The sequence below is a fragment of the Montipora foliosa genome, unplaced genomic scaffold, assembly GCF_036669935.1.
Source record: "Montipora foliosa isolate CH-2021 unplaced genomic scaffold, ASM3666993v2 scaffold_386, whole genome shotgun sequence".
NCBI classification, from domain to species: domain Eukaryota; kingdom Metazoa; phylum Cnidaria; class Anthozoa; order Scleractinia; family Acroporidae; genus Montipora; species Montipora foliosa.
In genome coordinates this window covers 170,001-185,000 of record NW_027179686.1, presented here as the reverse complement: position 1 = coordinate 185,000, position 15,000 = coordinate 170,001, and the positions used below count along the sequence as shown (strand labels likewise).

Below are 15,000 nucleotides of genomic sequence, written 5' to 3'. Positions count from 1 at the left end.
CTGTACACTGAAAGAAAAATCATTACACTCGACAGTGAAAGGCTATGTATGGGATCGAATAGTGGGGATCTTAACCAATGGATTTTTGGGAGGGGAGGGAGATCAAGTGAGTTTCTTCCAAGGATCTTGGAAATGCAATATAGCCAGACAGAACATAATTATAAGAATTGAACACTTGACACAAAAATGAAGCCAGCCTGTATTTTTTGAAAGGAAGTTACATTTCATTATTCATATTAGCAATGAAGATTACCAGTGAATGATGATTTTTTTCTGCACCTTTTAGGACAGGAGTTGTCTTTGATGAAAGAATGAAAAAGCATTTTAATGTGTGGGACAGGTAAGGCTGTTTGACATTAAGGAATGCAATCAATACTCTTATGTCATTACTATTCTTCTTCTTTTTCTTCTTCTTCTTCTTATTCATGACAGAAATTTATATCACTTATTGTTTATCACGTATAAATAATCATAAAACATTTACTGCTTGAATTTTTTCATGATGGATGCAGTACTCATCCAGAGGTACCTGACAGAATTCAAAGGCCTTATGACAAGCTCAAAGAGTATGGCCTCCTTGAAAGATGCCAGGAAATTGCGGTAAGTGTGAAAGGAAAAGACCATAAATTAACTGAAATTTAGCTCAGTCATACTGTGAGTTTAAGATATAAGACAACCTGAGCATAACAGGCATCAAGCATAGAAGACCATGAAATCAAGCAGATCATGTTGCATTAATTAAGTTTATTAAGTGAAGGAGGCAATGAAACTTTCATCTAGTACATGTAAGTCTATAATTTACATGTAGCATGGAAAACTTTCGTAATAATAACTTACTCTTTTTGTTGTTGTATTGTAGTTGAATAAGTGTGAATAAATGAACTTGAACTTGAACTTGATAATGATGATGTTAATCAGTAATGATGATGATGATTGTAATCGTCATAGACGTGTAAAAACTAGCGATAAAGTTAAACTTAATTTAGACTACAGATTCAATACGTGCTTAAGTCTTTGTCTTGCTCTTCTTTACTCATGCAAATTTGGAGTATTTTATATCTGTTGTGAACTCGCATGTTCATTTCCAATTCCTCAATATTAATAATGGCATCATGAGGTCACTGAAACGTCGGAAGTTTTTATGGCTAGCTTTTACATGAAAATATTTTTCAAAAGCATTATTATAATTAGATGATAATAATAGTAATAATAATAATAATTATTATTATTATTATTATTATTATGATTATTAATGCTTTGGTGTGCAATAAAAGACAATACACACAACTTGGGCGTAAACGAGGGGCAGGGAATGTACTGGCAAGGCGCGGATAATACCCACCGCCGGTATGGACCACCGGATGAGGGGCCTCGGCAACTAGCCAAGGGGGTGCCTCATGCCTGTATTGCAAGGCGGGCATAGTTGCTGGCATAATGTCCTGGGGCCAAGTTAACCCAGTCCAGCAGAGTAACAATATGCCCCCTCCCTAACGGGGCTTCAGCACAGGGCTGAAGGGGTGCCGCAGGCAGCAATTCCCCGCCCATATTTTATTAAGGAGAACTATTGAATAGGTTACAGAAGCTCATAAGGAAAAAATAAAATAAAATACAAGAGAACCAGAAAGCAAAACGGGCGGGAGGGAGGGATTAAATTGCTCAACGGAAAAAACAGAACTAGTTGAGCTTTCGAAATGTCAAACTGAGAAGGCTCGCATGGCGGGATGAATGAAATAGCCAAATAAGGTAGTCACGTGATGGGAAGTCACGCTCTCCTCCCAGGCGCTGCCCAGTATTTGCTTACCAGCATTAACATCTATTTTATTCTAAAATATCATTTAATTAATAGAAGAATAAGAATAAGAGGAAAATGTATAATTGTACATGTAAATGTTATAATTTGTGATTACCTAATAATAATTGGTGATAATGATTATAGTTTTTTTGGTCCTTTCTTTTCAGTCTCGTTTTGCTTGTGATGAAGAGTTGCAAAGTCAGCACAGGTAATCAGTGTTGGAAATAATTTTTCGTCAATAATAGGTCGTGTCCTTTCAAATCTTCATTTTGGTCAGACATTTTACCAATCTGACCACACATTAATTAGCATTATGCAAATCAACAATGTTTCTTCATTGGGCTGGCCTGCATGGGTACTATTAAACTAAAATTTGGTTTATCAACGGAGTTGATAATGTAAATTGACCACCGTACAGAGATTCTAAAAGCTGACGTTTCGAGCGTTAGCCCTTCGTCAGAGCGAATCAAGGGATTATGGGTTACGTGTAGTTTTTATAGTAGAGTAGGAGCTACGCTATTGGTGGTAACATGGCAACGTGAAAAGTAGGAATATATTAGTTAAATGAAAAGCGTTCGTTAATACCGTGAGGATTAAGGGTGCCGATTTGAAAGATGAATTTTTGTTCCAGATTTTTGCGGCTTTCCGTTGTACCTAGATGTAGGGAAAGGCTGCAGATAGCCATGTGTTTTTTGGAGTGGTTAGGCAGATTAAAATGGCGAGCAACTGGCTTAGATGCATCCTTGTCATTATTCTCAACATCACGAAGGTGTTCGCGGAATCGGTCACCTAGTCGTCTACCTGTCTCACCAATGTATAATTTATTGCATAACGTACAGGTTATGCAATAAATGACATTTGCGGAGGTACATGTGAAACGATCGGTGATCTTAACAGATCGCTTAGGTCCCGATATCTTGTTAGTGTTAACAATGAAAAGACAAGTTTTGCATCGTGAGCGCGCGCATTTGAAAGTGCCGGGTTGCTCGTTGGTTTTGAGCGCGCTTCTAACTAAAAAGTTGCCTACGTTTTTGTCGCGTTTGAATGAAATAAGTGGAGGTTGCGAAAAGATTCTACCAGTCTCGGGATCATTTTGGAGTAATTTAAAATTACTAAGAATGATGCTTTTGACTGCGTGATTATGAGGATGGAAAGTGAGGGTGAATGGAATTCTGTCATTCTTATCTTTCTGTGACGTTTGTAGTGACAACTGTCGATCAAATTGTTGGGCGCGATGATGGCCCGCTTTGACCACAGAGACAGGATAGCCACGTTTTTCGAAGAACTGGCACATCTCCTCTGATTTGCTGGAAAAATCGGAGTCATCACTACATAGACGTTGAATTCTAAGAAATTGAGAATAAGGAATGGAGTTCTTGACATGTGATGGATGTGACGATGAATACAACAAATAACTGTGTGAATCAGTAGGTTTGTAGTGCACACTAGTACATAGCGCGTTGCCTCTAATAGAAACTTTGATATCTAGGAAAGCCAATGAAGTTTCCGAAATTTCCCTGGTATATTTAAGAGCCGGATGAAAAGAGTTGACGGAGGTTATAAATTGATCGAGTTCTTCTCTGCTGGATGAAATAGCGCCGATGCAGTCGTCGATGTAGCGGCCGTAGAGTTCAGGTTTGGGGCCGTTGTACTGATTAAAAAATTGGTGTTCAACATATCCTACAAAAAGATTGGCATAGCTAGGTCCCATTCTTGTGCCCATCGCTACACCATTAATTTGTTTGTAATAGTTGCCGGCGAATGAAAAACAGTTAAGCGTTAAAACTAGTTCGGCAAGGCGGAGGAGCGTTTCCGAGCTAGGTTCTTTGACAGTGCGTTGATCGAAAAAGTGTTTAAGTGCTTGAAGACCTTCGCTGTTAGGAATGACTGTGTATAGAGATGTAATGTCCATGGTGAAAATAAGTTTGTCTTGGCCGGAGAAATTGAAATCGCGGAAAATTTGTAGTGCGTGTGTACTAGCTGTCTTTAATGTATGATGGCAAAGATTTGACGATAGGCGTCATAATCCTGTCTAAGTAGCTAGAAATGAGTTCGGTGGGGCAACTACAGGCAGAAACGATAGGTCGACCTGGGTTGTTGGGTTTGTGAATTTTAGGCAAGAAGTAAATGCACGAAGTTCTAGGGGTGTTGATGATGAGATTAGTGGCAATGTCCGGTAATTCTTGATTAACTATAAGATTTTGAATGGTGTCTTTGACAAGTTTTTGATTGTTGGAAGTGAGATCTTTAGGGATTTTGGCATAAAACGAGGTCGGACCGCCAAACAACTACCGCGCTGCCTTTGTCGGCCGATTTGACAACTATGTCGTTGCGTTTACTAAGATTTTTAAGCGCCGCCCACTCTTCTGAGGAAAGGTTGGAAAATTTAGTGTTGCGATTGAATTTAGGTAAGTTTGTGAATGTCGTGACGGCATTTTTTGGTGAAAAAATCTAAAGAGGCAAATTGTCCCTCTGGGGGAGTCCATTTGGATTTGCGAACTAGAAGTGTTTCAAAAATATCTTTATTAGAAGTGTCCGAATCATCCTCTTTGTCGTGAAAAAAGGCTTTTAACTGAACGCGGCGAAGGAATTTTTCAACATCTTGCTTAATAGAAAATTCGTTGGTGCGTTTGGTAATAGGGACAAAATTTAGGCCCTCACTGAGAACAGATTTCTCTGAGTCAGTAAGCGGAAGATTTTCTGGAATTGTAATAACGGTATTATGGCTATGCAATGTAGTGTCGTCGGTAATTTGCGGACCTATTAATTGTTGAAGTTTAAGAGTCTTGGTTTGGTGTAAATGGTCAAACAGTCCAGAATTAAGTTGTCGGATTTTAGCGCGAATCGATTGTACTAAAATTGCTGGACAGATTTTGGAAAGTTCGGAGCGGCAATGAAGAATTTGTTTGTCAAGTGCGATTCGTTTTTGGCACATAGCTCTAATTGTGATCCTCATAATATTACGTGAAAAAGAATTTTGCGCACATCGAATTTGGTGAAGATACTGATTTGAGTGAGAGAATGTAGACGCATGAAAGTTTGAGCGAAAACCTTTAGGAATGACTTTAGAATTGAGGCAACGGCCGATGAAGTTGATGTGGCTACAAAACCTAGTTTTGGCGAAAATGAGAGTGGCTAAACGGAAAGCTAAGTTACTGCTAAGTGTGGGAAAAGGAAAAAGATAACTTACTATTAAACTAGTCTCTGTCAGTTATTATTACATAATTGTCTGGCTAAAAAGAATTAACGTAACTACTAAATAACGCCAGTCACGGAAACATTGCTTTTCTTTCTCTAGCATAATAAAACTTTTTAGTTACATTGTGTATTGACTAGCGACCTGACTCATCCCTCAAGTAATGACCAGCGATTGCAAAGTGGGGGTCAAGTTCAACCAATTTATAATGTAAGCGGTTCATCGGGCAAGGTTTTCTTGGATACACACACAGTTCAGTTCATCACGCCTATGTTGCTTCACCAGATATATACATCGTACATGTATATCTTTCGGGAAATACATGTACATAATCTCTTTCAAATGTGGCTGAAACAATCATTTTTCCGTGGACAATCTGGAACAGACAAGGACTTTAAACCATATGCAAAACTGTCCCACAACACCATTTCATTAAAGTCTGTGAGGTATCAAAGAACTGGCATTACACTATTTGCATTACTTTAAGAGAAAAGTACAGAGTTCTTGGTGTTGTTTTTCATTGACATTGTGAATAGGGCATGCTTTCCTTATTTGCACTGTTGTATGACCCTTAACCCACCAGGGTAAACCAAGCCACCAATGTCTCTAGAGATCATTTTAATGAAGCCTCAGCAATTCCATCCATGAAAATTGTCATCTGGATTTCCTTAGAAAATGGACTTCACTGTGTCTTAGCAATATTCACACATTATTTTGTCTTAGCTGTCCCCCATCATACATGTATATAACCAATTTTCAATGATGTTTTAGTAAAACTCATGTCAACAAGATAAAGTCAACTCAAACTATGGCAGCAGAGGAACTCTACAACATAGGAGCATGTGACTATGATTCGGTTTATCTGAGTCAGGTAAAATGCTTTTATAGAAGACAGCTGACTGAATGACATTGACATTTATCTGCTGTATCCACCAGTTTAAAGTGCTACTATGATTAAAAAATCACTTCTTTTTTCTCCACATTTGACAACTGAAAGCCAAAAAATCTTGTACTAAAATTATACCAATTAAGGCACAATCACACACTTCATTTTTAAGCTAGTGAGAAAATGAAGTCCTTTTTTTCTTGATCCAGATCGCTGAGAGCTTATTTGTTGGAACCGCACTGAAGATGTAATTTACTAATGGCGGAATGAAAAGAGTGGAGTTATAATAAACAGTCTTCATCTTGAAATTAGGACAAAAATATATTTCACAGTCATATTTTAATTAAACACAAGTACTTTCGAAATGTGAGGAAAAATAAGAACTGATTTTTTTCATCCGTAGACTAGTAACAATTTAAATATACATGTAAGATTGTTCATTCATTATGTTGAGTTGTCCGGTCATTCACCCTGCATTCACTTACTCCATGTGTGCCCATGCATGCATCACATGCACCATTTAAGCAATAGAGGACGTTTTCTGTGTTTCCATAGCCTCATCTAAACACAAGGGAGAGTTTTGAGAATGCAAGACAGTTATGCGTCTTGGGTTTGCATAACTGTCAAGAATTCTCCCAACTTCCCCAAGTGTTTAGTTGAGGCTATGGAAACACGGAAAAAAGTCCTCTATTGCTTTTATAAAATATTTCTTAAAGATAATTCAACAAATGAAGGAAACAAATGAAGGAAAATTCTTGATGGAAACAGATTTTCTTGATACAGTGTACACGTTCATACATGTATTTCCTACCAGCCAATCAAAATGCTCGTCTGATGGCATATAACCAATCAAAACTCGTGTGATGTCACAGCCATGTTTCAATACTCTCATGTAAACACAGCTATTGACCAATGAGAGTGTGTGTACTATCCTAATTATTTGATAAATTGATTGAGACCAGGTCTCCATTCTACAGGTGCTATAAATAATATAATTGTACCATAAAAAATTTAGGAACTTGCAAGTGCCACAACACAACACTACTTGCAGTAAGACTATAATAATTATTGGCTTTGTACCTTCCTTTATTAATACCTGAAATATGACACCAAAAAGTAGGTACAATGTAACAATGATTTGAATGTTAATACAAAGATGAAATTACTGTGGTGATATAATTAGCTATAACCAGAGATCTTCAGGATAGGTCTCAGGTAATAAAAAAAGACCACAACTCGAGCTTTGTGAGTGTTTAGTCCGATGAGGTTTTGAACCAACACTCTCTTGCCTGTGGCTGAATATGCAGTCTGATGGTACTTGCTGCTCTTAAGGGCTTTCTCCCAGCTTCTACAACCCTACTTACTGCTCTTTTTCCATTTTGCAACTCTTTCCCTTAAAAAAATAATAGATCGATCTGTTTGTTGTTGTCCACAGCATGCCTGTGAATGTGCTCGTCTTGCCTGTGGTTGCACTTTAGCTGCTGTGGAAGCTGTTGTCACAGATAAGGTGATTTTACTTGGTTTGATGCTTATATGAGTTCCAGTTTTTAAAGAATTATTGTTGATGAGCACTGCACAAAAATAATTATGATTCAAGACCCATAGTTTTGACACTCATGTGTAGAGTCCACATCAGCGTTTATCTGAAGGCTTTTAGTGCAGCTTTAATATGTTCCATTACAGCTTTAAAGTTAACAAATGTCATTCGATGCCAGGGCTCAATTCGGACAACATACACTGTAACTCATTCACTTTTTTAAATGATAATGACCTCTTGCATAAAGTATTGATTCAACTGGCTTTACAGTGTGTTTTTTTTTTAATTCTCAGACAGTTCCCTCACTTTTAAGTTATAATATCCATGAAATAAAAAAAGTAGTGTTTTTATTAATCTCTGATAAGAATCCTTCCCAGGATCCTAGTAAGATTCTGATAAAATCTTCATCAAGATCAGTGTCCTTCTTGTGACCCCAGCCTGTTTGGATTCTATTCAAGATCCTTCAGGATCCTAAAGAATCTTACAGAACTGCCGACCATTCGAGAATCAGACCACTTTGCGGGAGGCACATTTGGAATTCGGGAGGCGCAGTGGCCTCGTGGTTAGTGTGCTCGACTCTGGATTGAGTAGTCCGGGTTGGGGTTCTGACCGGGGACATTGTCTTGTGTTCTTGGGCAAGACACTTAACTCTCACAGGACCTCTCTGCACCCAGGTGTATAAATGGGTACCTGCGAATTTAATGCTGGGGTAACCCTGCGATGGACTAGCATCCAATCCAGGGGAGAGTAGAAATACTCCTAGTCGCTTCATGCTACTGTACCCGGAGATAAGCGTCAGCCTGATGGGCCTTCTAGTCTCGCAGCAGACTTAACTTTACATTTAGAATTCTTTTGTCAATTCAGTCCAAAGGGGAGGGTGCAAACAGGCCAGGGGTGGGAGACCAATGCAAGGTGCACCTGGTATGTACAGTGTACATGTAGTTGGGTGTCAACTTTGATCAGAGAGGAAAACCAGAGTACCTCTAGAAAAGCCCATGAAGTCAGCTCGAGATCAACTGGAACTGACAGCCCACTGCCAGCCTGACTCCCCGTCTCATAATCCTAATGTTGTTCAATGTTGACAACGCATTGGTCATTAAAGAACCCACACACTGTTCACAAAGAGTAGGGAATGGTTGTGATCTTCCTTTGCCTGCATGTTGTTCGACCTGGCTGGATCAATTAGCTTGAAGGGCGTCTGGGGGAGACCACAAAATAAAGGGCAGCCAGGAGTTAGGCTATTTTGCCAGGTGCTGCTTAAAAATGGAATTGAAAAATGAATGCAAGTGATAGGATCCTATGTATTATTTCTATCAGGGGACTCACTGAATGGCTTTAATAACCTTTCCAAAAAAAATTACCCATTTTTTCCCTTTCCCTTTACTGCAGTCATGCTTAATGCCTTGAGTACAGGTCACTCGTTAACTTGTCACCAAAATGAAGGTTATTGCTTTTGACATCCATTAACTGATTGATATTTAGTCCCAAAAACATTTTCTTGGCAAAGAATAATTATTATAATTATTAATTTTAGAATTTTGTTAATCCAGGTCCAGAATGCAGTTGCTATAGTGAGGTAAAATTGCTGTGTTTAAGGGAAAACATAATTAATTCATAAAAGCCTTCAAAATGGTACTGGCGAGGAATTATAAAGCTGTGATTTGCTTTTTTTGTCTCAAAGGGTTTTAAGGCAAGAACGAGAAAGATTATTGCAAGACCAGTCAGTGATGACTGTTACAGACCATAATGTTTAAATTAAATGCATGTAAACTGTGCAGTGGCACCCAAAATAGGCCAGAAAGTTATGAGGGCTTTCGAAGAACTGTACCTGGCAGCTTAATCAGTGAATTTTAAATGTTACAATGTGTGATAATATTGCAGGTTCCAGCTCAGTCTTGAGTTTACCTCTGTCATTCTGTTTCAAACAACTATTCAAAATAAATTATAAAGTGCTACACGGGCAACGGTTGTTAAAACATAACCCTTCCTTGTACTTGTACATGTTCATTGCCGTGACTTTAACATCTTCAGTTCCTACGGCCTTCTCCCGTCTGACCTTGTAGCTCAGTCGGTACAAAGGGCATCGGTGATCTTACCCGAAGCTTGTGGGTTCAATTTACACCCTGGAGAGTTTTTCTCTGTCCTTGTGTGGGCCCATTTCCATTAGTAGGGCTAACGCTCACATGGTTCATATGGGGTACAAAACTAGCACTCCACATTACACTCTAATCAGTTATAATAAGTAAACTGACAAAGTCAGTTGTTTGAATAAAACTTGAGTTGAGCAGGGTAATTTAAAACGCATGTCTTGGTGTGCTCCCATCAAGACTTTAGTTTCTAAAAAAGAGAATTATACACTCTGTACTGCACTGAGCTGTATGTAATTAACCCATTAACCCCTGAATTTGGTTTATCAACGGAGTTGATAATGTAAATTGGCCACCGTACAGAGATTCTAGATTTAGAATCTCTGTACGGTGGCCAATTTACATATTTATCAACTCTGTTGATAAAACCAAATTTTTGTATACTACTTCCCCACCGACGCAGCACCACAGTTTCTTTAGAAGCTACCCCTCCATTAACCCCTGAGATTGACACTTAATAGATTTTACTCTAATGCCAGACGATTTTACTTGTCAATGGGAGGCGTCCTAGGGTGTTTCAGGTGTGAATGGGTTAAGAGGTGATCAATAATAATTATTATAATTATCATTTGATGTATTTTTGCCCTTCCTTTTCATTGGCCAAGAGCCCAACGCGTGACCTGCAAATAACTGTCTACAAATAAGTGTTTTGCTGTCTGCTCATGCGTAAATTGAAACCACGCTCTTGTGTGAAAATGTCAGTTTGCTTTCCTGAGCTTTCAGAAAAAGATTTAATTGTTGGGAATTGTGAAAAATGAAGTTAACTCAGTCATCAAACGATAAAACAATAATTATTATTGAACTTAGTTATCGCAAAATATCATGATTTGTCAGTGTCTCGCAGATCAATTATTTGCCTCAACCTTCGGCTTCGGCAAATAATTGATCTGCTTGCCACTGACAAATCACAATATTTTGCTCAACCTCGTCCAATAATTGTTAATTATTTTATTGGTGTTAAAAATCCTTCTTGACTCTGTGATAAATCTCTATTGGTCAGGCCCCCTGGTCACCATGCAGACTGTGATTTTGCCATGGGTTACTGCTTTTTCAACAATGTGGCAATTGCTGCAAGGATAGCTCAAGAGAGATGGAATGTTGAGAGGTAACTTTGACTTCAGGACAAGGACTGGTGTCAGATTGCTCTTTGCTGATTCATAAATTATGTATATGGGTTACCCCCTTTTTTCAACTATTGCATGTGTCAAAATAAAATCAACTTGTAATTTAAATTATTATTTACAAAATCAGTAGAATGTGGGAAAGGGTTTTCCACGGAGTGCAGGCTGACATTCACAAACACTTTCCAGAATGTCAGGATGACAACAGCCAGAGAAAAGAGTACTTGACAAATGGCATACATTTTTCCTACACTTTTCAGCAGTTGATCAATTAGAGATCTATAGATCAGGTAATTAAATTTTTCTGCTGTTGGCCATGATTAAAATAATATTAATTTAGAATTGTGCTCTGTTCTTACAGTGATCTTTTTGGTTCATGATTAGAATTTTAATTGTGGACTGGGACGTCCATCATGGAAATGGAACTCAACACCTCTTTGAATCTGACCCAAAGTAAGCTATGGTGACATACCGGACCCTGTTTTAAATTGCATCCTGCTAATCAATCATGCTTCATGTTTAGTAGCTGAGTTTGAGGTCTGTACTGTAAGTTACGCTACCTGAGTTGTTTTGGTGCGCAGGCCATAAATCAATAGGAAAAAACAAAGATCCGTAACTTTCAGTAAAGACTGAGAAAACGAGGTTAGTAACTTGAAGATATTTATTATATAATATCTGTGGTAATCAGCCGCGCGGGAAAGGAAACGAGTTGACATCAGGTGCAAAATATTGAAACAGTTTTACAAGTTTATGTAGAAGAAACACCATGAAAAACTTGCTACAGAATGTTTAATTGAAATATTTCAAATTTAGCAGGCCATACTGTAGATGAGCCTGCTAATTTAGTCAATCACAGCACGCATAATATCTGAGAGATATACTATTAATTTTAATTATTAATCTCTGTTTCACCAGTGTGCTTTTCTTCTCAATTCACCGTTACGATAATGCTCAATTTTTTCCGTTCTCCACGGAAGCCAATTATGACTTTGTTGGATGTGGTCCTGGGCAAGGATTTACAGTTAATGTGCCTTGGAACAAGGTAGGTAAATTCATGTTATCCACTCCCAAAAGGAGAATAACTATTACATTTCGATGTTCACAAAGCAATAATTTAATTTTAGCCGTTTTATTGTGTATGTTGTAGAACTTGCATTTAAAACTTTTCCTTGCTTAAAAGCTTTTCAAACTAGTTTGTTTTTCACTTTCCTTTGTTTCAGATGAACTTGATAATGTCTATAAAACAAAGGAAAGTAAAAAAATAAACGTATAGTCAAAAAAAGTTTAACTACCAGTATGTAGATCACATAAATTGGAGGGAAATATTTTATTTGAGGTTTAATCTAAAACTTGCTCATCTTCACATAGACAAGCAATTTTGTGGTGTGATTCCAAATTCACTCAATAATAATACAATACATTACTTAATTGACTGCTCCCCATAGGGGCTTTTCAGGGCCAGTGAAACACAACGAAACAACATAACAGAACAACAACAACTTTTAATAATCCCAACTGGCCGGAGGCTAACCAGTTGGTTGGCTATTTACAAGACAAGTTAATGCAGCTGGGAGGTTGAACCAGGGACTACCGGTACCAGGATCAAATTCAACAAGTGGTCAGAGTGGCACTTGAGCCTGGGATCTCTGGATCTCAAGTCAAGTGCCCTAACCACTGGGCCACACTGCCTCCTAAGAACTATACAAAAAGGTGTAGACTTCGATGAAAAAGGGGCCAAAAATGAAGTTAAAAAAAGTAAATTAAAGTGGCTTATGGGTTGCTAGAGACAAGTGAAATTCGAAGTCTGACCAGTTGTTTTAATTTGTACATGTACATCACCATAATTTATTTTAATATGTTAAATAAATGGAAATTAGTAAGGCTTGAAAACCAAGTCATTGCCATAGGTTGACCATTAAAAGTCATGGAGATGGGGGGGGGGGATCCTAGGAGGTTTACAATTCACTACTTGCACAATCCCATAATACACCTCTATTACCCCCCAAGACTTTTGCATAACCATTGTTTGCAATTTCTCCTGGGACATGAATAATTATGTCCCAAGAGAAGTCAAGAACAATGCCTATCCAGATTTGTGCAAGTAGTGAATAGTGTGACCATGTGCTTTTCCATAGATATTATTTCACATTCCAGTGTTCTATCCAGAGTTGTGTTGACAGGTGCCATGATGTACACGTCATGTGGGTTGGTTATCATCATGTGTGACTTTCTCCCCTCATGCAGAGGACATTGCTGCCCTCCTGTGTTGAATTACCTGTGTGACACCTTTCCTGATAACAGTATTGCATAACTGAATGTTGTAATATTATTGTCTCTTTAGAAACATATGGGAGATGCAGAGTATCTTGCAGTGTTTCATAACATTCTTCTACCAATTGCCTATGAGGTTTTTTTTACTGTACATCTTTCATTGTGATTAAGTGGTAAACTATTAGACAATAACTGTTTCAACTTATTTTTGCTTTTAAACACGAAGACGCACTATAAAAGGGGTGGCTTCACGCTCTGCTCTTGTTCAAATTCATTCAAGCGTGACTTATTAATTATCCAAGATGGTGATCAACAAACAGCAACACAGAGACAGAAGCCCGGAAAGATATTTCTCGCGCAAGAAAAAAGGACTGGGGATTGAGAAAAAAAGAATAACATTTTTTACAAAATTATATAAATTAGGATAGTACCCGCAAGTTCTCATTGGTTGATAGTTGTGTTTAGATGAGAGTATGGAAACACGACTGTGACATATCCACGAATTTTGATTGGTTATGTAGTCAGATGGGTGTTTTGATTAGCTGGTAGGAAATATGAGCGTGTATCAAGAAAATCTGTTTCAATCAAGACATGAACTATCTTTGAGAAATATTTTATAAATTAAAGCAATAGAGGACTTTTTTCCGTGTTTCCATAGTCTCATCTGAACACTTCTTTGCTCTCTCCCAATAGTTGCCACATCTATCCCTTTCATATCAGTGTAACATTACTTATTCCTTGTGGATGCAAATAACATACTAAAATACAGTAACTGTAACAAGAAAATTTAACGTACTAAAGTTGTTCTAGACTTACAATCCAAAGATGTTGTTGAGATAAACTGTTCACAAGGACTGTGAAAACACAAGCCATGCTACCCTCCCCCTCCCCCTCCAAAAAAAAATGATCATGATCAAGATGTCAACCGGCATGAGGCCTTCAATATTTTCCCCTGCCTGAAAAATTCCTTTTTAAGTAATTAGAGTAATTAGAGTGTTAAAATTCTCTATTGTAATACCGGTATATAATAATTGAAATTTTTATTGCTAGTTTGATCCTGACCTTGTTATGGTGTCAGCTGGATTTGATTCAGCCCTTGGAGACCCAAAGGTGAAGTGATTCTGTTATTAATAAAGAATAATGATTATGTGGTTCTGTGTCCGTTGAAAAGTGGAACATGATTTTTTTTTCAAACAAGTCAATGAGGGGTGAATTTCCATCATAAAAAGATGTTATGTTTGATATCGAGTGTTTAAGCCCTTCCTGAGAGCCCTTCCTCAGAGAATTTGCTCTGACAGAAGCGCTTATTCTTGAAACGTACGTCATTTGTGATTCCTTTATTGGATTATGAAAAACAATCTCGGTTTCTTACATGTACCTGTCCTTGGATTTCCTTTTGCTTTTAGCAATAATATTATTGCAAAAACATTATCGTCTGAAATTCTTTACTTTTTTTCCAGGGACAATGTGATGTCACGCCAGAAGGATATCACCATCTGACAAAACTTCTGACAAATGTAGCGAATGGAAAAATAATTATTGTTCTTGAGGTAAACTAGCTGTGCAAGATCAGGAAGAGAAATGATTTTCACTTACAAGAGGGTGATTCCAATCTCCCTCCTGACAACTTGTTTCCATAAAGTTCCTTTATACTTCAATCTCTAGGTTTGGATAATATATTTCAGGATGGCAGAGGTTTGAATTAAGGATCTATAGAAATGTAGAATCTGTATTATAATTATTATTATCTGTTTATCTGCATAACTATATGGCAGGGAAGATACATGTATCTGTTTTCAAGTGTTTAAATCACTGGAACAAAAAAAGCACGCCTTGTTTTTATTGTTGATGTATGCGCGTGTATTTACAGTGGACAAATATACATTGTCAAACCAGTACCTGTAATTCTGTCGGTTGATTGCAATGGGCCACATACCTTCTCTTTAGTTAATAATAAAACATATTTTTTGTTTCTTTAGGGAGGGTACAATCTTAGATCTGTGGAGGAATCTGTGTGCGCTTGTACTTCTTCCCTCCTTGGAGACCCATG

At 37.8% G+C, this 15,000-nt stretch overlaps 1 protein-coding gene across 3 annotated transcripts in view; it reads left to right on the top strand.

Moving 5' to 3' along the window:
• Window positions 1-15,000, top strand: part of LOC137987739 (histone deacetylase 6-like) — a 29,117-nt gene that overhangs the window by 2,616 nt on the left and 11,501 nt on the right. For all 3 annotated transcript variants that reach the window (XR_011120702.1, XM_068833810.1, XM_068833809.1), the window contains exons 3-15: window positions 287-340; window positions 513-600; window positions 1,960-2,000; window positions 5,760-5,859; window positions 7,310-7,381; window positions 8,962-8,987; window positions 10,559-10,663; window positions 11,064-11,132; window positions 11,595-11,721; window positions 13,021-13,086; window positions 14,001-14,060; window positions 14,411-14,500; window positions 14,930-15,000. The exon at window positions 14,930-15,000 is cut by the window's right edge and continues 36 nt beyond it. Coding sequence is in view for 2 of the 3 variants with exons in the window: in XM_068833810.1 (XP_068689911.1) it covers window positions 287-340; window positions 513-600; window positions 1,960-2,000; window positions 5,760-5,859; window positions 7,310-7,381; window positions 8,962-8,987; window positions 10,559-10,663; window positions 11,064-11,132; window positions 11,595-11,721; window positions 13,021-13,086; window positions 14,001-14,060; window positions 14,411-14,500; window positions 14,930-15,000 (969 nt within the window). In the remaining variant the exon portion in view is untranslated. The remainder of the gene's footprint in view (window positions 1-286; window positions 341-512; window positions 601-1,959; window positions 2,001-5,759; window positions 5,860-7,309; window positions 7,382-8,961; window positions 8,988-10,558; window positions 10,664-11,063; window positions 11,133-11,594; window positions 11,722-13,020; window positions 13,087-14,000; window positions 14,061-14,410; window positions 14,501-14,929) is intronic.